This window comes from Pundamilia nyererei, unplaced genomic scaffold (assembly GCF_000239375.1).
Source record: "Pundamilia nyererei isolate P.nyererei 1_Seehausen unplaced genomic scaffold, PunNye1.0 scaffold00087, whole genome shotgun sequence".
NCBI classification, from domain to species: Eukaryota; Metazoa; Chordata; class Actinopteri; order Cichliformes; family Cichlidae; genus Pundamilia; species Pundamilia nyererei.
Genome location: NW_005187488.1, coordinates 1,448,065 through 1,469,453, shown reverse-complemented (window position 1 = coordinate 1,469,453; position 21,389 = coordinate 1,448,065). Strand labels below are relative to the sequence as shown.

Below are 21,389 nucleotides of genomic sequence, written 5' to 3'. Positions count from 1 at the left end.
ATGGGTAGATATTGTATTTATGAGGTTTTGCCATCCTAGTAAGGCTTCTTTTGTCCTCTTATCACTAAGATGTTGTGTTGATACGTATCTAACACATTCGTGCGTTCAATGTGATTTTCTAGGAGGAATTTATTTTTAAGTACTGCTTTCACTAAGAAGAGATCTGCCGGTAGCTGCTCAGTCGGGGGGTGATGCTGCGGCAGCACTCGGCGGTCGGTGATGAGGTTGAAGAGGGACGCTGTTTCAGCGCTGTCTGTGTGGCACTCGGATTTTTTGAGGAAGTCAGGAAACTGACGGAGATGGGCGACAATGTGCACGGCTGTGCTTCGTAGCTTTCCCCCCCGGTATGAGCTGTGTTACATGGGATCTCCTTCGAGTCGGCATTCGTGGAGATGGATCGTCGTTTGTGTACGGAAACAACGGACTCGACGCTAGCTCGCTAGCTCGGCTCCCTAATGCTTTCCTCTGGTGGAAAACGATACTGTGGAGTTCATACTTCCGAGTATTCTCGCTTCGGGTTGTCTTTTATTACTGGTAACCAGATAAACGGTTAACTTTACTAGTTCATCGTCTAGCTGCATTAGTTAGCTGACTTTGGCTTCTAGCTAACGCCATCCCAAACTAGTTAAGCTAATTAAGGTAACGGTTAAAAAACCACCAGAGTAACGTTACACAATTTTTATGACAACGACATTTCTGAGTTTTTCTTCCCTTTTTGTTATCTTAAAATTTTGACTCGCAATGACTGTTAATCATGCGAAAATATCTGTATGCATTTCATCTTTCAGATGAACAAAGTGCTTCATTCCGGTAGCTTTACAGTTTGGTCATCTTCCGTTGTGACGTTGGATTAAAAACGACATTTCTTGCATTTGTCAAACAAAAAAAAAACATTTAAAAAGTGCTGTAACATGTAACGTTTAGATTTAATCATTCGTTATAGGCTGAGTAGAAACTTCACTACCTCGCTGAAAGGGACTGGGAACAGACTTTAATTTTAAGCCAGTTTTCTGTCATTTTCTTTACTCATTTCGGTTCAGATTTATCAAAGACGTGTTAACATATGGCAGGAGTGTTGGCACTATCAGTGCTCTAGTTTTTTGTTGTTGGGATTTTTTAAAAAAAATTTTTCCCAGCACAGCCACAATAAGTGTAGCTCATAACTGCCAGGGATGCGTCTCTCCTCATTTTTGGCCCTGTTCAGGCCTGCTTTACCCCTTATCCTGGGGCTGTCTCTTGGATGCAGTCTGAGCCTTTTGATGGTGTCCTGGACCCAAGGAGACACGGAGGACTCCTGTGGAGATGAGCTGGGCAATGGCAGGCGGTTTTTGGGTGGGGGAGAGGGCCACAGAGATTCAAGAGATGGAACTGGAGACGCAGACTTTCAGCCACGCATAGTGCCCTATCACAAGGACCCAAACAAGCCGCACAAGAAGGTCCTCAGGTAAGTGCGGGAGGTATGGTCCCTGTTTCCAGGTGCTTAAAGAAGGATCACAGGAAGCATTGCTCGACTTTTAATTGAAAGAAGCTGGAGACTTTTTCCACACAGTGTGGATTTGCATTTAGTTAATTCCCCATTTTACATTCTTACATTTAATATCCCCCTGCAATGCTCTCATTGCACTGAGGGGGGTACAGAGAATAAGTGGCCTGTAGATTACAGATTATGCCACAAATTCCTTCAGAAAACTCACTGATGCAAAGGATTGCATCCATTTTCTTTTTTCAATTTTATTTCTTATCTTTTTTATTTATTTCTACTGGCTCTGATAGTCATCCCATAAGGATGATCAGGTTTTCTCTGTCAGTACAACCATTCCTTGGAATAATCTCCCAGATGAGATCTGATTGGCCAGCTCACTGTGGTCTTACAAATGCTTCTTACAGACATATTTTTAAAAGCAGGCCTCTCCTGTGCTTACACTTTTTATTTCTATCAGTCCTCTTTAATTATTGATATTTACGTTCAATTTGATGTTTCATTTGCTTTTTTCCTTTTTTCTGTTGTGAAGCACTGTAATTATTATTGTCATTATTTAGCAGGGTTGCTAATTTTGGAGGGGGGAGATATAATAGAACACCTCATCGATGGGATTTTGTGTACAAATTTAATCCTACTATCATTGAATTTGTTCTTTTTACAGAGATGATGAATTTCAAGCAAATTCAAACTTTTAGAATTTTATGTGGAACTTTAGGTACTCTTTTGAAACTCCTTAAAGTAGCAGGACCTCAAAACTTAACTGACATAGCTTAAGTAGTTCTCTAGATATAGTTGTGTGTAAATGCCCCGACAGAAAATACTGCCCATAAAAGGCTTAAAAATACCACTGACATCATTGCAAAAATATATATTTTATATAGTGTTATTTCAGCTCATTTACTGGTTCTTTTGAAAACATCTTGCATGCTCATTTTTACTACTTAATAAAATGTATGATTTACCAAGCCATTCCTAGACGTGAAGGAGTCAAGGATGCTTTCCAGGGATCATCTGCATACATTTGGATATTAACATTTTGGGATACAATAGGTAGATTATTGCTATAAAGTGATAATAAAAGGGGACTTGGTACGGAGAAGTGTGGGACTCCTGTAGAACACGCAAAAAAAAGGAGATTTGATAACATCCATAGCATAGATTAACATTTTCTGCAGAAAAATTATATAGTGCCAATTCAGATAAAATAACTTGGTATCAAATTCCTTCTTTAAATCCAAAAAGACACCACCTACACAAACATTTCTATCCAATTATCTTTTATTTCACAGCCACTTAGTATCTGCATCACATTAGTATCTTGTGATGGAAACAAGTTCACGCTTATGAGAAGATACTTTTTATGCATCGGTGTTCTTGCTGTTTGCTGTAATTGCTCCCTCTTTGCCCTCTTTCTTCAGAACACGATACATCCACACTGAACTGGGCATCAGAGAGCGACTCCTGGTTGGCGTGCTCACTTCTCGGGCCACCCTCAACACGCTGGCCGTAGCGGTGAACCGCACAGTTGCCCACCACTTCCACCGGACCTTCTTCTTCACAGGCCTGCGCAGCCCCAAGGTGCCTCACGGGATGACTGTGGTTGCCCATGGCGACGATCGCCCGGTGTGGCTGATGTATGAGACGGTACGCCACCTCCACCAGCACTACGGCTCGGAATACGACTGGTTCCTATTAGCCCAGGATGACACGTACATGCAGGCGGATCGGCTGTCGGAGCTGGTGGGCCACCTCAGCGCAGGTCAGGACCTGTATATGGGCAGGGCAGAGGAGTTCATCGGTGGTGAGGAGAAGGCACGTTACTGCCACGGAGGCTATGGCTACCTGCTGTCCCGCAGTCTGCTTGCCCGTCTGCAGCCCCATCTCGACACCTGCCGCAATGACATCCTCAGCGTGAGGCCTGATGAGTGGCTGGGCCGCTGTATTATCGACTACCTGGGTATGAGTTGTGTGGAAGTGCACCAGGTAAAAACACAGACTTTGAAATAAGTAGTTTAATCAGTAGGAGGATTGTCCGCTATATTAATATTTATATGTGCATGTTTTTCGCAGGAGATGACCTACCGTTATTTTGAGCTTGGGAAAAATGCAGACCCAGAGCGTGAAGATAGCCCAGAGTTTAAAAATGCCTTCACAGTGCATCCTGTGTCTGACCCAAATCTCATGTATCGACTGCACAAACGCTTCAGCCACATTGAGCTAGAATGGATTTACCTGCAGATCCAGCAGCTGCAGGTTTGTAATACAGGTTTTGTTTTTCGCTCCTATAAACATTTTTTTCTGCCTGACTCATCACTTCTTAGTCAAAATTTAGTATACAGTTTGTTCTTATTTCACCACACCCTCTTCAGGACCTGAGTCAGTAATTCCTGACTGAAACAATATTTATATGCCAGAAAACCAAGAGAAGGGATGTGGTGTTGTGCCGAGTATGATCTGCCTGAGAAACCTTATGTAACTAAAGTAGCTGCTAATGACAGTTCATTAGAGTTGTTTTGACTTAAGGTTAAATATAGCTTACCGCACCACAGAGCTATAAAATAAGTCATGACTTTATTAGACATAACTTATTGTTATAGCTAATTTTTGTGTATACTGGTTAAAGCACAAGGAACACTTGATAGAGTACAGTACTGTGCAAACGTTTTAAGCCACCATTCATTTACTTACAGTTTACTACAAAAGTGGGAAATACTGCAGCATGCAAACATACATGGAAATATAGTATAAGGCAAAAACAGAGTTTGTACAATTCTAATGGCTTTTAATGCTTTTAATTCAATTACAGTGTGGTTGGAATCATGGTCATGCTGAAAAACCAAACTGCTGCCAATTAGATATTTTCCACATGATACTGTATGGTGGATCAAAACCTGATGGTACTTTTTTGTGTTCATGATTTGACAAGATCTCCAACACCACTGGCTGAAATGCAGTCTGTATATATTGACAATGATTTAAACCAAAAATGTCAAATTTGGATTCATCACTCCATAAACTGTTTTCAGTTCGGTTATTGTGTAATTTGGCATTTCCTCCCTGTTTCTCTTCCTTAATCAGATGGATAATCAAAAAAATGACCTGTGACATCCTTTTCCAAATCAACTTCGCTCGATTGTGATGGAAAAAACTGTGAGGGAAGGGCCGTAAAAAGACTTGGCTTAGACAAGGCTATTTAATAATTTCATGATGGATGTTGATGACAAGTGTCTGCCCATCTTAGATACTTTGCCCAACATGTTCTTACCATCTTCTTTTCTGCAGGTCATATAAAAGAACCACGGGGGAAAGGGGCTGCATTTTCAAAGGACATAAATAGATGTTAGTTGCTCATCTTGTCAACTCGTGTTTTCTCTTTTGCTGGAGAAATGATCCAGTCTAACTTCCTACATTCCTCACGCAAGACAACAACTTTATAGGAAGCAGGTTTTATCACAACAATACAGCGTTCCCCTGTGGGTTTAACAGCCTGTCACTGAGGATGTTAAACATATCAGGTTATGTCATGAAGCACACTTTTAATTAACATTTACATGATCTGTGTCACCTGTCAGTTATGTTGATTATCTTTAGTGATAGTTGGGTTGCTGTGAATTCTTTTCCTGTATGCTCTGCTAATAAAGGAAGAATGTTTCATTTATATTTTGAGAATTTTGAAGCTCTTATCTCCTGCATTTTGGCTGTAGGTGACATATTGCTAAACATCTCTGATGCATTTCAAATTTTTGTGTGCACTCATCAGATGCAGATCAGTAACCTGAGTGACCTGACACCAGAGGGCAAGGCTGGAGTGACGTGGCCGATAGGAATCAACCCTCCCTTCAAACCCAGGACGCGTTTTGAGGTCATAAACTGGGAGTACTTTACGGAAGAGCACATTTACTCCTGCGTCGATGGCTCCCCCAAATGTGAGTTGAGAGGTGTCAACCGCGCAGACGTCAATGCAATTCTAGAGATTGCGGTCGAGCGTCTCAACGAGCGCTACCAGCCACAGCTACGGTTCCGCAAGAGGCGTCTGCTTAATGGGTACCGTCGCTTTGATCCCACACGTGGTATGGAGTATATACTGGACCTCGCGCTGGAGGCCTACACCCAGAAAGGCCACAGCCAGGTCATTGCCAAACGAGTCAACCTGCTGCGACCTCTAAGTTCAGTTGAGATTATTCCCATGCCTTATGTGACAGAAGCGACACGGGTGCAGGTCATCCTGCCTGTCACCGCCCAGGATCAGGACTATGTTGGGAACTTCCTGGACATGTACGTGATGAACACTCTGGACACCCATGACAATGTTTTACTCACGTTCTTGTTCATCTACGATCCTTTCGATGCGCAGAGAGTCAGTCAGACTGACGTGTTTGCTGGCGTCAAGGCTATGATTGGGGAAGTGGAGAAACGCTACGGAGACGTGAAGATCCCCTGGATCAGTGTGAAGACCGAGGTGCCCTCGCAGGTCAAGCTAATGGACATCATCTCCAAGAAGCACCCGGTGGACACACTATTTTTCCTGGCCAGCGTTTGGACAGAGGTCAACGCTGACTTCCTGAACCGCTGCAGAATGAATTCCATCAGCAATTGGCAAGTCTTCTTCCCCATCCACTTCCAGGAGTACAACCCAGCCGTCCTCTACCGTGACCAGCAGCCCTCTGCTGCCTCCTCCTCCGCTGCTTCGGAGTCACTGCGAGACGGCCACTTTGACCGGCACGTCTTCGACGAGGCCTGCTTTTACAACGCCGACTACATGACCGCACGGACGAAGATGGCTGCCGACATCCTGGATAACGAGGAGCTCCTGGAAAGCATGGACGTGTACGACATCTTTGTCCGTTACTCGGGCCTGCATGTGTTCAGAGCAGTAGAGCCGGCGCTGATTCAGAAATACGTGCGGCGGACGTGCAATCCCCGCTTCAGCGAGGACATCTACCACCGCTGTGTTCTCAGCAACCTGGAGGGTCTGGGGTCACGCTCACATCTAGCCATGGCTCTGTTTGAGCAAGAGCAGGCCAACAGCACATAGAGCTTGGACTGAAGGACACTGAATGTGATTTTTGTTTCCTTTCTTTCTTTCTTTTTTTTAAACGTGGTACTTCTTGCATCCACACACTGAAATTCTCACCCCTGAACAAGGTGGAAAGAAGTCAGGACTGTTTTTGACACTCCAGCAGCTGCAAATAAACCCTCTGACTTATGACTGTGTAACTTTAAACCTGTCTTGTCCAGACCTGTTGAACCATTACTGATGTTAACGTCACTTTGAGAAGCCGTTACTTGTATTCCGGTCGAACAACAATATTTATAGCCCCCCCTTTTTTTTTCTTTTGTTTTTTTTAAAGACAATAATAAATTAACACAAGCCTTTATTGTTAGAAATGAATAAGAGGGGAAAAAAACTTGAGCCATAAGTCTTCCTTTTGTGAGGATTTTTTAAGTAATACTGAAACAAGCTGCCTTTTCTTTAAACTTTGTGCTCTTTAAGAGGTATTAAAGAGTGATACTTCTGCTCAGAGTTGTTGTTTCATTCATTCAAGCTCACAGTGTAAAAGACTCAGTCTCATTAGACAAAACACGGCGTGCTTGGACAGTTATTCCTGGAGGTATCTGTTGTCTGCTTGGCAGAGCTGAAGAAAAGCCAGAAAAGATTCTGTGGTCAGTAAAGATGGTGTGTTCACATTCACAATAATGCGTCTTGTAGTGTTCTCAGTTTTCCCAAAAGCTGCGTTGCAGAGAGCCCCAGAGGCAGTGAACAGTTTGTTCCAAAGCTGCCTGCTCGTCGCATTAAGTCAGTGAATCTCCACCCCTGCCCGGGCCTCCTTGAGTTTTGGCAAGCGTTCTGCATGCACGTCTTTTTTTTTGGGGGGGGGGGTGAACTCAGTGCCCGGAGGGAGGGTCGGGGTCTGCAGCGGCTGAGGTGGTTAACCTTGACATGGCGGTGGTTAAACGGTCTGAAAGGCTTACTTCACTCACCTTTCTCCTGTCGGCTCGGGAGAACAGAGAAGCAGCAGAGTTAAAGGAGCTCTTTCTGAGACGGGAGCAAAGCTGCAGTCAGCATTACAGCCACTGCTGCAGCTCCCCGTTGGAAGCGCCTCCACCTGCTTCCTCGTGGTGAGGCCAGTGAACAATAAAAGGCCTGTGTGCCACCTCTGAGGAGCGCCTGGCTCATGGAAGAAACGAAACCCACCAATGAGGCAGGGCACAAAGCCAGAGTGTACGGCAGGGCTGTGCATCCCCCCCCGCTTTATTCTGCAGCTAATTGAAGAAACTGAAAAATTCAAAAGGCTTTTACAATGACAGAGCTCACGGAGACTGGATTCCCTGTGATCACGTGTGCATTAGCTGGTGTTTGATTGCAGGGGTGAAAAGCAAATGAGTTCACACAATACAGAATCACTCTGCTGTTCACTAAGCCAGTATTAAAAGGACACTTCACCCTAACATATAATCCATGCCTTTCTCCTCTGCCCTGTAGTTTAGAGTTCTTTCCATTTTGGATGTATCACCTGTAGAGATGTCAGCCTTCTATTGAATATAATAGAACTTAATGGCACTCAGCTTGAGTTGCTCAAAGGGCCAAAAATTACATTTAAATAACTCAGCAGCTAAACCTGATCATTGGGAAAAAAAGTCACAAACCCAGCGGAAGGGACTTTCTTCAACTGCAAGCTGGGAAATTAATAAAATTTTGAATTCAGGTGAAATTTGGTCTTCTACCCATCAACAAAATGACTACAGTGCAATGTTTTGTTTTGCCTCTCAGCCCATCTTTGTCATGTAGCACATCCCTCCTCACCAGGCTGTGGCAGCTTTGCGTCACTTCATATTTATCCATTGGTTTTTTAAAATGTTAATAATATTGATTAAAGTTCAAGGAAAGTCCAGATGATTAAAAGGCAAGTTTTGTCTTTTATACAAACTCTTTGCCTAATCATCTTCTTCCTGATGTTTACCTCTGGGAGTCGCCACGGCAGATCTTCTGCCTCCATCTCACTGTAGCCCGCAGCTCTCTCCATGTCCTTTCACTACATCCGTGAACCTTCTCTGTGGTCTTCCTATTTTCTTCCCACCTGGTAGCTCCATATTCAACATCCTTTCTCTGATATATCCACTATCCCTCTCCTCATGCCCAAAACATCTCAGCCTTTGTCTCCAAACCAATGAGTGAGTTTCTACGCAGTGTAACCGATACGGTTTCACTTATCTTTGAGCCAAAAAACTGCAGATGGACCACAGAGTTGAAGACTTTTCTTCTAACTCCAAAAAGCTATTTCTATAATTAAACGTTTAAGTAAAACCCTAAAGTCTGAGAGCTTTACGGAGTCACATGCTAAACTCATCTCACTAAGTAACTTTTGTTTCACTGCACTCAAATGAGCTCTAGTCACCAGATCAAGGATGTGGTGGGGTCAGGAGATTCTGATCATGGCTGTGCAGCACCTGTGTGATGCTGTCATGTAACCATGGACCAAACATGTAAGGAATGTTTCCAGCACCTTTCAGTGTGGAGTTTCCCTGCTCTCCTGGTACTCCGTCTTCCTCCTTCAGTCCAAAGACATCCATGTTAGGTTAAGTGTCAACTGAGTGTGAATGAAGTTATTAAAAAAAAGACACATTAGATCTCATGTCATTTACAAACTTTGGCAAGCGCTTCTTTATTTACATCCAGGCTGTCTCGCAGTGTCACAGCTGTTTTCCCTTTTTTTTTTTTCTGTAGTATGTAATCACCAAACAAGATTTGCTCTTTACAGATATACAGCATTATGTATACTATAACCTTCCTGTCGGCGACCCTCTGACAACAGTGTAAACAGAGAAAAAGAGCAGCTCCCGCTCTTCGGGAACACATGCACGGATCGAGACAGACATGTCAACAGCACACCAGGGTTTAGTGACAGAAGACACAGCAGTTTGTTAACACTTTTATCAGACGCTGCTCGAAGCCGAGGAGCTGCAGCTCGTAGATTCCTCCACAAGAGGGTGCTAGTGAACAGCAACGTGAAGGCCTCGGCCATCCAAAGAAAAACAAAATCATAATAATAATAATAAAATTTTTAAAAAAAATCACTGGGTCAGACACAGGACCGAGATACTACCTATGACTACTTTTTCTCCTCTAAAGAGTGCAGTTAATATAATTTAGTCCTAGTAACAAAAACACGCTCAGAAAAGTCACACCTACAGTTAGTTGCTGGTAGGGTATGTTGGATTTTTTTGTAGTTTTTTTTTTGGCAAAAAAGGTTTTCAGAAGGCATTTCAACAAATGTGACGGGTCTCGCTCTCGTCACACACACACACTCACACACTCACTGGTATGCCAGCTTTTCATATTTACACAGACCGTCTCGCAAGGTGTGATAGTGATAGTGAACGTCCATGGAGCATGCATAGGTCATCGTGAAATCGTCCAATCGCCTTTTTGAGTACGCTGGGATGATAAAAGGGGTCTCAACCGTGACGAAGAGAGTCCCGACAAAGAGTTACAGCACAGTGCAAAGAAGTCCCCCCCCCCCAACCCACCCAATCTAGAAACTGCAGAGAAGAAAATCCTTCAGCCTGACATTACAACATATACATACAACTCATGTGTCATTTAAAAAAACAATAACAAAACAAAACAGGTGTAACATGAGAACGGTGCAGATTATATCACGAGTTACAGCTACTGAGACTCAGCGCGAGGGAGGGCTCTCTCTCTGTTGCAGCTTCCAGCTCCCACGATGCACACGGGATAGACCTAAAATAAATCATCCCGAACCCAAGATAGTACACAGAAGAACACTAGCATTCCTGCCCTACTAACTCAAAACTCATGGAGCTCCCATACTGCAACACCCCCTCCCGAAATCCTCCAAAACAAACACACACACACGCTCGCACACACACGCGCACACACAGATAGTCTGTCGTATACTGTACAGCTGGCCCTCTTAAGGGGAAGAAAAAAAAAACATATTTACATTCACATCTGTAGAAAAGAAATTCATTTCTCTCTTTTTTTTTTAAATGCGTGTGTTTGTAACATAAAAAAATGCAGAAATAGACAAAAATCCACAGAGCTGAGCTTAAAAGTTCACTGATGCAAGAGTTCAAGAGTTAAGGAAAGCTTTTGGGAGCACTTTTTCTTTTAAATACTCTGGCGTGTTTGGATTTATTCAGTCGTTTCTGTTAAACCCAGGTCTGGGATTTTGCCAACGTCTGTTTCAGTGATCGCTCTCTCTTCTCGCTGCAACCTTTGGTAAAACCTTCGGGACGCTAACGGGCAAAAAGTACGACGCGACAAAGAGGCAGTGAGTGACGGAACATTTAGAGGCGTATCTGTTTCTCTATGATTATTATGTTCAGGATCAATACTGTTTGTTTGTTTTCCCTTCATCGAAACACTTATTCTTACTACAGTATAAACAGATGGAGCTGATAATGTCATAATACTTCAGTTTGGTTAATTTACTGTAAAAAGAAGTCTTTTTTTTTCTATTCTTTTTTTTTCTATCCACACCTCTGGTTTACGTGCAGCATCCTGTGCAACCACCCGGTGCGTCACGCTGTCGTCGCGACTTTGCTGGTGTAATTAATCGACAATTGGAGCACGCTCTCCCCCTAACGAGGACAAAGGAAAAGCACTCTCTCCAAAAAGAATACGAAAACAAAATAAAGACTCATCCAGAGCAGCCGCGGGGCTCTGACTGTGTCAGCGGGTTACGTCATGAGCGTTTGTCACTGCACAGTCTTGAGACGAGAATCCGAAAACACAGTGGCGTGCGAGCAGCTGGTCGAGAAGGAGCTTTTCTAGTGACGTTTATTTACAGAGCGGAAACTGGCGTCGTCCTCCGAGGGGATGGATCCACGCTTTCAACCGCGATGCCTTCGCAGTCTTGCGCTAACACGGGACGTGGAGGAGATGGGGGACCACAGTACGCTGCTGCTGTCTGGTGAACCCCTCCTCTGGTTACACTTCAAAACACAGCTATGAAATTGATTAGTCACCTCTGAGATGAAGCCTCCTTTAGACTGTAGAGGTTTAAGGAATCACCAGACATCAGCAATGACCACACACACACACACACACACACACACACACACACACACACACACACACACACACACACACACACACACACTCTCTGAAATCAGACTCAGGAATCCAGGAGGGCCTCTTTTGTTTAGGTGTTGCGGACCGCTAAGGCCTGTTCCAGCTCCTGTCTCCTCTGCTGGATCTGTCACGGGGAAGAGCAGAAGGAGGTAAATCTGACTGCTGTCATGCGAACATATGGAAGCAGAGCTTGCAGGTAAAGGTGTCCGCAAGTCACCTTGCAGTAGAAATAGCGGCTGACGGCCTCTTGGGACCAGGGTTCGTGGTAGAACGCCGCCCTCCGCTCCTCTTCAGGGTTCCCCACCACGTCTGTCATTAACTGCGGCCGAAGAGACGACGAAGCCGTTACAAGCAGGTCTATTTTTAGCATTAATTAACAAAATAATCTATGAAGTCTGCAGCGGGCAGCGATCGAGCCGCTTGTTCTCCCGATAGTTCATCTCAAAAACTGCCAAACTGAAGCCTTGAGGGCACTCCAGCTGGGTTTGGGCTTTTAGTTTGTGCATTTATTGCTAAATAGTAATTATAGTTATTAATTGAATAAAGCAAATGAATACCCATTAGTGCAATTAAAATGTCAGCCAAAGACAAATCATCACTATTAAATGACCCCCCGCCCCCTTTAGTTTCTTTAATTTTCATTAATGAATTCTTCTGCTTTTTATTTTCCACTTTCATTCAACATCCACAGGACGTCTGTCGGCTAACATGCAGGCTTGATAGATATGAAAAGAAGTGTGCAACCTTAAAGTCTCGGCTCTGGGATTTGAGCCAGTCCTGGATGTAGCCCTTGGGATCTCTGGAGAAACTCAGCATGAAATCCCTCTGGATCTTCAGCTGATTGATGGACTCGATGGTCTCATGGATCTGAACGGAAACACACACATCACACGTCACAGCGCTGTTGCTGTTTGTTCATTTGACGCTGCAATTATCCTGTGAAAATGATACAATATCTAGCAAGAAAAGCAAAATATCTCAGGAAAACTGACTTTATCTAACAGTGGGAGGAGGACGGAGACTTCTGATCCGAAGCTGCCGACCTCAGCAGCACAGAGGCTAACAGCAGACTGAATTTTTCAGTGATTTATCAAGAACTCACAGATGACAGCAATGTCCTGGGAATAAATGTGAAGGACCATAAAATGTGGGGGAAAGTTGAGAACAAATAAGTTTGCCTGAGAAAAAAAAAACCTGACCATGACAAAGAGCGGGAGGGAACAAAATCCCAGCATTTGTTTGTGTCGTGGCAGGCTCTGCATATAAAGATCCCGAAGTCTAACCCACCTGGAAAGGCGAGTAGGGTAAATTTTCACTGATCTGCCTCAACTGACTCGTGACATGCTGACAGGTATTCTCTTGTATTACAAGTTTTCTTGAATTTTATTGATCAAATATAAAACCGAGGGAATCTAAACACCCGATAAAGGCGAAGGATTTTACACATTTTCTTATCTTTTTAAAATTCACCATTTTAACCAAATTTCTGGTGAGTTTAAAGGTACTTTGGTGTATGAAGGTGGCTCGTGATGTAAGAAAAAATACACACTGTATATAAAGGATGGAGGTAGTGTTCATTTGTTAAGTCTCAAGTTGAGTGTTTCTAGCGTTAACCATCTTTGCGAACACTGCACGCTCTGGACTCACAGGGTCCCAAGTTAGTAGTCGTTTCACTCTGATGGGACCGTAGTTTTTCAAAATAAAACCACACCAAGTTCAACCTGGTCTGCAACCTGCGATTGAGCCCATAAACTTGTGTGGAAGGTGTTTACTGAGACCACAGATCAAGTGGGAAATAACACTGACTTCTCTGCAATAGCCAGAGGAGTCGCCCCCTGCTGCTCATTAGGAAGAATGAAGATTTAAGCACCTTCACTTTTCACACCCAGAAGCTTCATCCATCTTTTCGGACTTTTTGGGGAAACGTGAGTAGTTTTTAATGTGTGTCAGTGGGGATGGTTTTTCTATTCGTTTCCCCAAATTTATTGTTGCCTATATTTGGAGTTATGGTTAGCTTTCGAGCCATCACAGACAAACGTGAGAGTATTTTTACGCTTTAAAGGTCAAAATGTTAAGTAAGGTAAAATGAGAACCATAACTCTGAAAACAAAGCAGGTTTTAAATGTTGATAAAAGTGTTGAATTTTAATATCAAGGTCATAAATATTTATATTTTCTTCCTGCTACAGAAACATGTGACACCAGCACCAGGGAGTTAACTCATTATTCATGATTATCCATCCTTCAGTGCTTTTACAGGTCACTTTAATTGATTATTTTACATAAAAACATACCGACTCGTGCTGACTCGGGCCTGTATTTGATAATTCTCTCACTGGTATGTCTTCTGACACTCTACTTGGTATTAGAAAAATGGCGAATTAAATTAGGTGAACACGGAAATTGATCCATCCATCCACCCATCCATCCATCTCATTAACAGCTTGTCTGTTTCAGGGTCGCTGAGGAGCGGGAGAGTATCGTAACAGCTGTCACTGAGCAGGAAGTTAGATACACCGTGGACAGGTGACCAATCCACACGGCCAGTTTAGAAATATCATTTTACCTAAAGTATGCGTTTGGACTGTAGGAGGAAGCTTGAAGACAAGAAATCAACTGTGTTAGTGGAAATGCCGTTTGCAAGACTTGCATCATGCAGTATCAAGAGCATTCTCAGAAGTTCAGAAATAGGTTCTCTGCTATTATTAAGATACAACAACTGTGCAAAAGACTTGACTCACCTATAATTTCTTGGTACTTTACTTCTAAGGAGCCAGACTTTCTTATAATGTTTAAAGTAATCTCGAGGAAAAGCTCTCCAGCTTTCAAGTCTTTCAAAGGTTTTTCTTCAGGCATTTACTGCCATTTCACCCAGTTTCAGTCCAATTCTTGTACCTGAGCTTTTTCATAGGAATTTCTTTCCCTTGTTCAGCCACTTAACACCGACTTATGAACCAATCAAGCACAAAAAGGCACCAAAATTTACTGATGTTGTGTCTACCCATAACAGACAACTGAGCAAAAAGTCCATTTTAAATGAGCAGCTTGTCATAAAAAGACATATTTTGTTTCCATTTCTTGAGCTGCAAAAATGCCAGAGATACCACAGCTTGACAGGCATAAAATAGGATTAGCTGAAAATTTAAAGAAACTGGTGGAGGACAAAAGAAGAAGCTGTAGGAATAAAAAAGTGTGTGCACGTTTCAATAAATCCCTGCACAAATTTCCATTTTTCAAAATAAAGGAAACGAGGGGTGACTCAAGGCTTTTGCACAGTAATATATAAAATGGCTTTAAGCTGGACAAAGAAAACTGGGTCTCGAGCAGCAGTACATGTTCTCAGTGTGTTTTCTGTCACGTGTATTTCTGGTTATTTGTCCCACCCTTCCTTCCTGCTCAGCTCCAACAACAATGTCGGCTATAAAGTTAAAATCTGTCAGAAAAATATAAATAACAGCCTTCGCGCTTATCACAGCTGGGTGAGAAGTCCACAGCAAACAAACTACTGCAACAATAAAACCGTTCTCTTTGTTAGCTTAAAAGTGAATTATTCCCAAACTTCAACCACACAGTGTGTAACACGAAAGAAGACGTGTGCTATACAGAGAAAGAGTATTCTGCGACGATGGTGATCTCACCTTGTTGTCGAGTGAGGCAATTTCCTGCTGGTTGGCGGTGGAGAGGAGGAAGCTGCTCATCTGGCTCTTCAGGGGGTCGTCCACTTCCACGTCAATGTCGTAGCAGGCCGTCTTCTTCTGGTCGTTGGGATCCACGCTGAAAGAAAATGTGAAGTGAGACACATCTTTAAAAAGAGGAAGCTTTCAATAAATCCACTTGGGAGTCCTCAAGTCCGTTCAACACATTTCCCAAATTAAGAGTTTATTTTCTTATTTTTCTTTTGTGTAGAAAACAATAACCTCCCATAATAAGCTTGCATCACACATCCCATTACTCTGGTGTGAACTCACCCAGTAATGGTTCAACATTGTTTGGCCTTAAAATATTCTTTTTTTAAAAATGGTAAATGATGCCGTGCTTAATTTATTTATAATGAAAAAGCCAGTAGGAGGTTTCAAGGTAAACACATTTTCATACTATAAAGCTATTTGAATTTAATATCTCTTTAAATAGCATCTTTCCTGTACTAATGCAAGGATAAATATGCAAAGCCTGGTGTAAAGATGCTTCTCAGTTAGTACTTGGTTGCGTTATTTATCTTCTGTGATGCATATTTCATACAGGGGGAAAATCTACCTGATAACGTGGTTGATGACGATGGGGTCAGGGGGCAGGAGGAGGTTGGTGAGGCGCTGAGGGATCTCAGAGAACTTCAGCCGAGGGCAGTCAAAAATCTAAAAATAAAAATAACTTTCCTTTTAAAGTGAACCGGTTATGCTTCTTCCTTATTTTCTGACATACACGAGACAGACCGAAGCGTTGGACCACCTACACATTACACATACAGGAACTTTTATGACATCTCGCTCTAAATTGGTGCTCCCTTTGCAGCTATATCTGTCAGTACATGTGTCCACTCTTTTAGGAAGCCGGTGGAAATTTCATCCAGAAGAGCATTTGTGAGGTCAGACAGTGGTGTTGGACCAGAGAGCCTGGCTTCCAGACTCCATTCTAATTCATCTCAAAGGTGGGCTCTGTGCAGGCCAGTCAAGTATTTCTACACCAAACTCATCCAACCGTACCTTTACGGACTTTGTGCACCGTCTCAGTGATGCTGGAACAGACAGGGACCTTTCTCAAACTGTTCCCACAAAGCTGGAAGAACAGAGTTGTCCAAAATATGTAGGTGAGGTGAAACAATAAGATTTCCCTTCACTGGAGCTTAATTGATTTATTAGTCGGCTACTGGGTCTCCAGCTTTCTGTGTCCGCAATGGAGTTGCGGACACAGAAAGCTGTGTCCAGGAGGTCTGGAACCTTGTTTTGAAAATTTTATGCCAACCAGAAGGGAGAATTCGGGGTTACTATTACAAACCTATAAGAAAATAACATGAAATTGAGGAAGTAACTTGAAATGTTGAGTTACTAAGTTGAAATCAGGCTGCCAGAAAAAAAAAGTAGAACATATTATGATGAGGGCAGGAAAACCTATGCCATGAAGCGCTCGGCACACAGTTCTTGTGCTGATGTTAATGCTGTGGTTCCTAAATTTTTCCACTTCGCAACAAAGCTACTACTTTTTTCTACTCTTGGCTCTGTATGATGTCATAGCTCGTGATACTCCACCGACAGACTTAGAGCTAACATGGAACAGACTAAATATGAGCCTTATTAAAAGAACCAACAAATCCAAAGTCTAGAGTTAGTCCAGAACAACTGGAAAAAAAGCCCAAACCATAAAACAAAGCGCAGGAATGCATGGTTGGAAAACACATGATCCCACAAAAGGGAAAAAAGGAAAACCAGAAGTAAAACAGGAACAGGAAGTAAAAGCAACATAAGACACATGAGGAAAACTAGCTTTAAAAGCAAACCAGAATAACCCTACCTATGACAGAGACATGAAAGCTAACACTAAACATAATGTCAGAGAAAGGGGAACACATGGAAAAGCTACTTTCGTAGTATCTAAGAATAAAAATATGGAGCGCTCATTTGTTCCTCTGCCAAAGCGAGAGCTGAGGTGGAGGTATGTGATTGCTGCTGTTTGACTACCCAGAAGCTACTGAGCCAGATTTTATGAAACTATGAGAGCGCACGCAGAGGAGGAAGCAGTTCAATTATGGTGCTGATCCAAATCCCTTTCCGCAAAACTGTAAGATAAGACTCCTGCTTTGGTGGAGTTTATATACATACTGCTCATCTTGCCCTGGTGCGATCATATTTTCAGCAACAGCAGGAGTCCACACCTGTTGGAAATACTTGTCACAGTTGATGTACTCCTTGTCATGCGAGTCCTGCAGCTTGTTGGTCTTCACGTACTGCCAGAGGGCCTGGATGATGCAGGAGCGAGTCTGAGTGTGAATACCGAGCAGGCGAGCCAGGCGAGGGTCCAGCTTAAACTGGGGAGGCTGCGGAGACAACATAATCACATTACAGCACTTTCTACAGCCGCCCACATCAGAGGCTTTACATCAGCTCCATCACATCATTCACCCTTATCGTATTTTCCCGGCTTGGAAACAGATGTCAGGTTTAAATTGCGTCTTACATGGACTGTAATGTTTGTGCAGGCCGGTGTTTATCGGCAACGTGAGGCCTGCAGGTTGTCACTACAACAGCTGATTTCAAGGCACGGATTAGTCACGGCGTAGTAACGGACTATTTATGGGCATCGAAGCGAGACGGCGTGCCGCCCTCACCTGGTATTCCAGCATCAGCAGCAGAGTGCAGCGCACGCTCACGTCTCCTGGCCGCTTCACCTGGAAGCCGTCCGTCTCCTGGGTGGTGGGCGTGCGGTGCCACTGAAAGAGCAAAGAGAAGGCCACAGTTTGACCAAACCAAACTCAGCTGGTTTATTAATCATCGGCAGCCTTATGAAATTTCCCCTTGTGGGACTAATAAAGGTATATCAAAACAAATCAAACTACCAGACGACTGAAGTATTCCTCCGACTTCTACTATAGAGCCATCATGAAGTTGAAATAACAATAGCAGATTTTTGTAGGCATAAGAAATGAAAATAATGTAGTTTAAAAAAAAGAATTAAGTTAACATGTGCAATGCCAAGGAATGGTCCAGATTTCATGAAAATCGTTAAAGGATGCCTGTGAGAAGCGGTGGAAAGAATCTCTTGTTGACTTTGGTTTAAGAGAGGACACGAGCTGTGCTGCATTAAGGCTGGAGATCACCTGATGACCTTTAAATCTATTTAAATGAATTAAATGTTATGAAAATTACACCTAAGCACTTTTACTGTAACACGCACATACCGATGAATGTATCAGGGGCAACCTGGGGTTCAGTATCTTGCCCACGGATGGTTTTACTAGAAGAGCTGAGGACCGAACCACCAACCCTCAGATTAGCAGACATACTCTACCTGAGCCACAGCTCTTGTAAGCCACATCCTCAGGCATGATTTTGTGGGGTAGTGAAAACTGAAAACTGAAGAGCCATAAACTGCAGTTCCTCTAGTGACCACTTGAGGGTGTCTCCAAAAGTTTCTTGCGCCACAGAAGAAGAAATAAACACGTTTCCATGTTTACCGTTTTGGCCTCTATAGACAGTTTCCCCCTCACAACAAGGTAAAGGTGAATTTTTTTTTTTTGCAACTCATCGACGCTGATAGTGGAGTGGAGGGTTTTCTTTGGCCAGGCCACAGATTTCCCTCTTGGGGGTCCAAAAAGGCAAAGCTATGCCGTGGGTCAAACATGGGCTAGCATACACGGGCCTCATATAAGTTTTCTATGGGTAGTGCACACTGGGTTTGCCCATAGAAAACTCATTTCGGGGCCCCCAAGGGCAAAACTGCTGTCGGCCCTGTGTGGGTGCATGCAATTGGGGCCCAAATGCAAATGTGCAGAAAACAAGGATGTTTTCAGTGTTTAGGTCATCTAACAGCATGTTTTTTGGTTTGTTTTTTTTAAACAGAAGCACTAATTTAGTAGGTTAGTAGGTTAGCTTAAATATCTGCAAACTAACCACGCACAAGACAGAAAGGGTGAATATTATCAACCTCTGGAGACATAGTAACATCTATCGCTAGCAGAAAAATTCCATAAGCACCTGGTCACGTGCAACTATGCCAATATTATTCTGTCTTTAAGTCGTTTTTGCATTTCAGAAGCTCTTCCGCATCTAACCTCTGATGGTATTTACATCTCTGTTTTACTTTAACCACTCAGAAAAGAAAAACACTTTAACACTCAGTCTTGCAGTACCCTGGCAAGCAATCCAAAGTGATGTTTTCCTGCAACCACTGGCTGATTCAGAACACATTACGTGCTTATTTTACCTCAAGGTAGAAACAAAATTCTTTTGATTGAAAGTCATTCAAACAGAAGCACCTGGGCGCCTGGGTAAAACACCCTCTTAAAAAGAGGAACCTTGAGAAGTCATAATTTTCACTTTGAAAGTCCTGAAGTGTTTTTTTTTAAGTCGGCACATTATGTGAGGACACAAAGTGAAGGGCAGCTAATGGTTGTTTTTAATAAGTAAGCAGTTGTTTTCTCCGGCTCTCGCATGTTTAAACAACCTTGTGTGTTGGAAATTTTAAAAACCCATCTCCTTTCTGCTGTTACAGAAAAGAAGAAGAGAGAGGGCAATCCACTCTGCCACTCTGTTTTAGTTTGAATGCACCCAACGGGAATATGAAAAGCAGCAGGTCAGCTGGGCTTATTGTACCACGAGATTTAACCAGACGTGACAAGATAAAAATTTTCACTGAACATCTCTGGACTGCACGACCAAGAGGTCGTCACTGACCCTGACTGCACGGCTGAACGGGGAAGGTTCAATGATTTCTGCTACGCATACAAAAGCCTCACACAAATCAGTGGAGCTTCCAAGACTAATGGACAGCAAAGACCTTCCTTTGTTCTGCTGTGAACGTTGTCCAAACTGGCTGAGAAGATTAAACAGCATTAGAGTTCACTTCAGAAAACTGCCTCAGCTTTGAATTAGCTGTCTTGCCAACAGTTAGACTGATGCTTTTCTCACATTAAGCCTCTTATAAAGGTAAAAACAAGCCGTTCTAATGATACGTTATTAATCAACGACATGAAAAGTCGGTCAAAGATGGCAACCACAAAAAACCCAAGCCCATTTCTAATTTGGATTTCAAATTTTTGCAGTGTTTGCTATCTTTACTTCACTGTCTATAAATATAGCGTCTGATGCAATTGCTCACTTTTTACCGCAAACCCTCGTCCAGCAAGCCTCTCGGCTATGAAGAGAAAACCCCCACTTAGTGTAGCCACACATGCCTGGGGGTGTGACCTGGCCTGTCAGCCAATCAAATGTGCTGCTTTAATGATGCTGGCAACTTCTCCATCTTTAGCCCGAAGCAAAAGCACTGTGTGATCATTATTAATCAACGGGTTCTTGTAGTCCTTGTGGAGTTTCATCGGAAATTGAATCTACACTGTGACTGATATATCAGCAGGCCGATATTAGTTATAAATGCTGATAGATATATCAGTATCAGCATTTATAACATAAATTCCAAAAAGACGAGAGAAACATCCTTCAACCGTGTTTTGAGTGTTGATGTTGCATAGTTTGCCCACCAGAGTGCCCTCAGGCTCTAGTTTCATCATTTACAAATGTGCTACAAGGGAGTATTTATCTATTTGCATTGTTACTAAACCACAATAATTTAAAGAACGTGCACATTTGGACATCTTCAACTTAAAAACCAATAAAAAAATGAATAAAGAAAAACTAATTTGTTGCATTTTATTGACTTTCCAATGCAGTCACGTTCAAAGGAGTAATTAGTGGAATCCTTTGAATGCATTTCATTGCATTTTAAGGGACAAAAATTTGAATTTTTCCCACATAAGGAAATTAAAATTAAGTCTTACATGAAAAAAAGTGATTTATTGTTACAGGCGGTCGTGAAAACAGGATCCAAAGAAGTTTGTGTTCATAATCCAAGCTTACGCTTATTTGTCAGACAGCACGCTGAACAAATCTGTTTTCTTATCGACACACTGCGCTGCAGCTAAGAAACTCTGAGCTGTGGTTTTCAGGGGTTGTGCACTGGACTATTTCTTGACTTCCTGGTTGCCTCATAGGTACAAACTGACCATCCTTTTCTGTGTGTTTTCATTTCAGCTACTGAACGTAAATGAGCTGGGTTCACTAACAGCTTAACTATATTACAGAAAGTCAAAAAAATCATT

At 42.8% G+C, this 21,389-nt stretch overlaps 2 protein-coding genes across 6 annotated transcripts in view; one reads left to right on the top strand and one right to left on the bottom strand.

The window, feature by feature from the left end:
- Window positions 1-96: 96 nt before the first annotated feature.
- On the top strand, window positions 97-7,007 carry chpf2 (chondroitin polymerizing factor 2). Its single transcript, XM_005738871.1, has 4 exons — window positions 97-1,444; window positions 2,902-3,466; window positions 3,554-3,736; window positions 5,244-7,007. The coding sequence occupies exons 1-4, from the start codon at window positions 1,173-1,175 to the stop codon at window positions 6,516-6,518; spliced, it is 2,295 nt and encodes a 764-aa protein (XP_005738928.1). The 5' UTR covers window positions 97-1,172; the 3' UTR covers window positions 6,519-7,007.
- Window positions 7,008-10,483: 3,476 nt separating this feature from the next.
- Window positions 10,484-21,389, bottom strand: part of smarcd3b (SWI/SNF related BAF chromatin remodeling complex subunit D3b) — a 55,684-nt gene continuing 44,778 nt past the window's right edge. For all 5 annotated transcript variants that reach the window (XM_005738866.1, XM_005738865.1, XM_005738864.1 and 2 more), the window contains 7 exons: window positions 17,904-18,005; window positions 17,451-17,612; window positions 15,839-15,936; window positions 15,223-15,358; window positions 12,330-12,452; window positions 11,803-11,904; window positions 10,484-11,709 (listed from right to left, as the gene is read on the bottom strand). In XM_005738866.1, coding sequence (XP_005738923.1) covers window positions 11,656-11,709; window positions 11,803-11,904; window positions 12,330-12,452; window positions 15,223-15,358; window positions 15,839-15,936; window positions 17,451-17,612; window positions 17,904-18,005 — 777 coding nt within the window. In that variant the 3' untranslated portion in view covers window positions 10,484-11,655. The remainder of the gene's footprint in view (window positions 11,710-11,802; window positions 11,905-12,329; window positions 12,453-15,222; window positions 15,359-15,838; window positions 15,937-17,450; window positions 17,613-17,903; window positions 18,006-21,389) is intronic.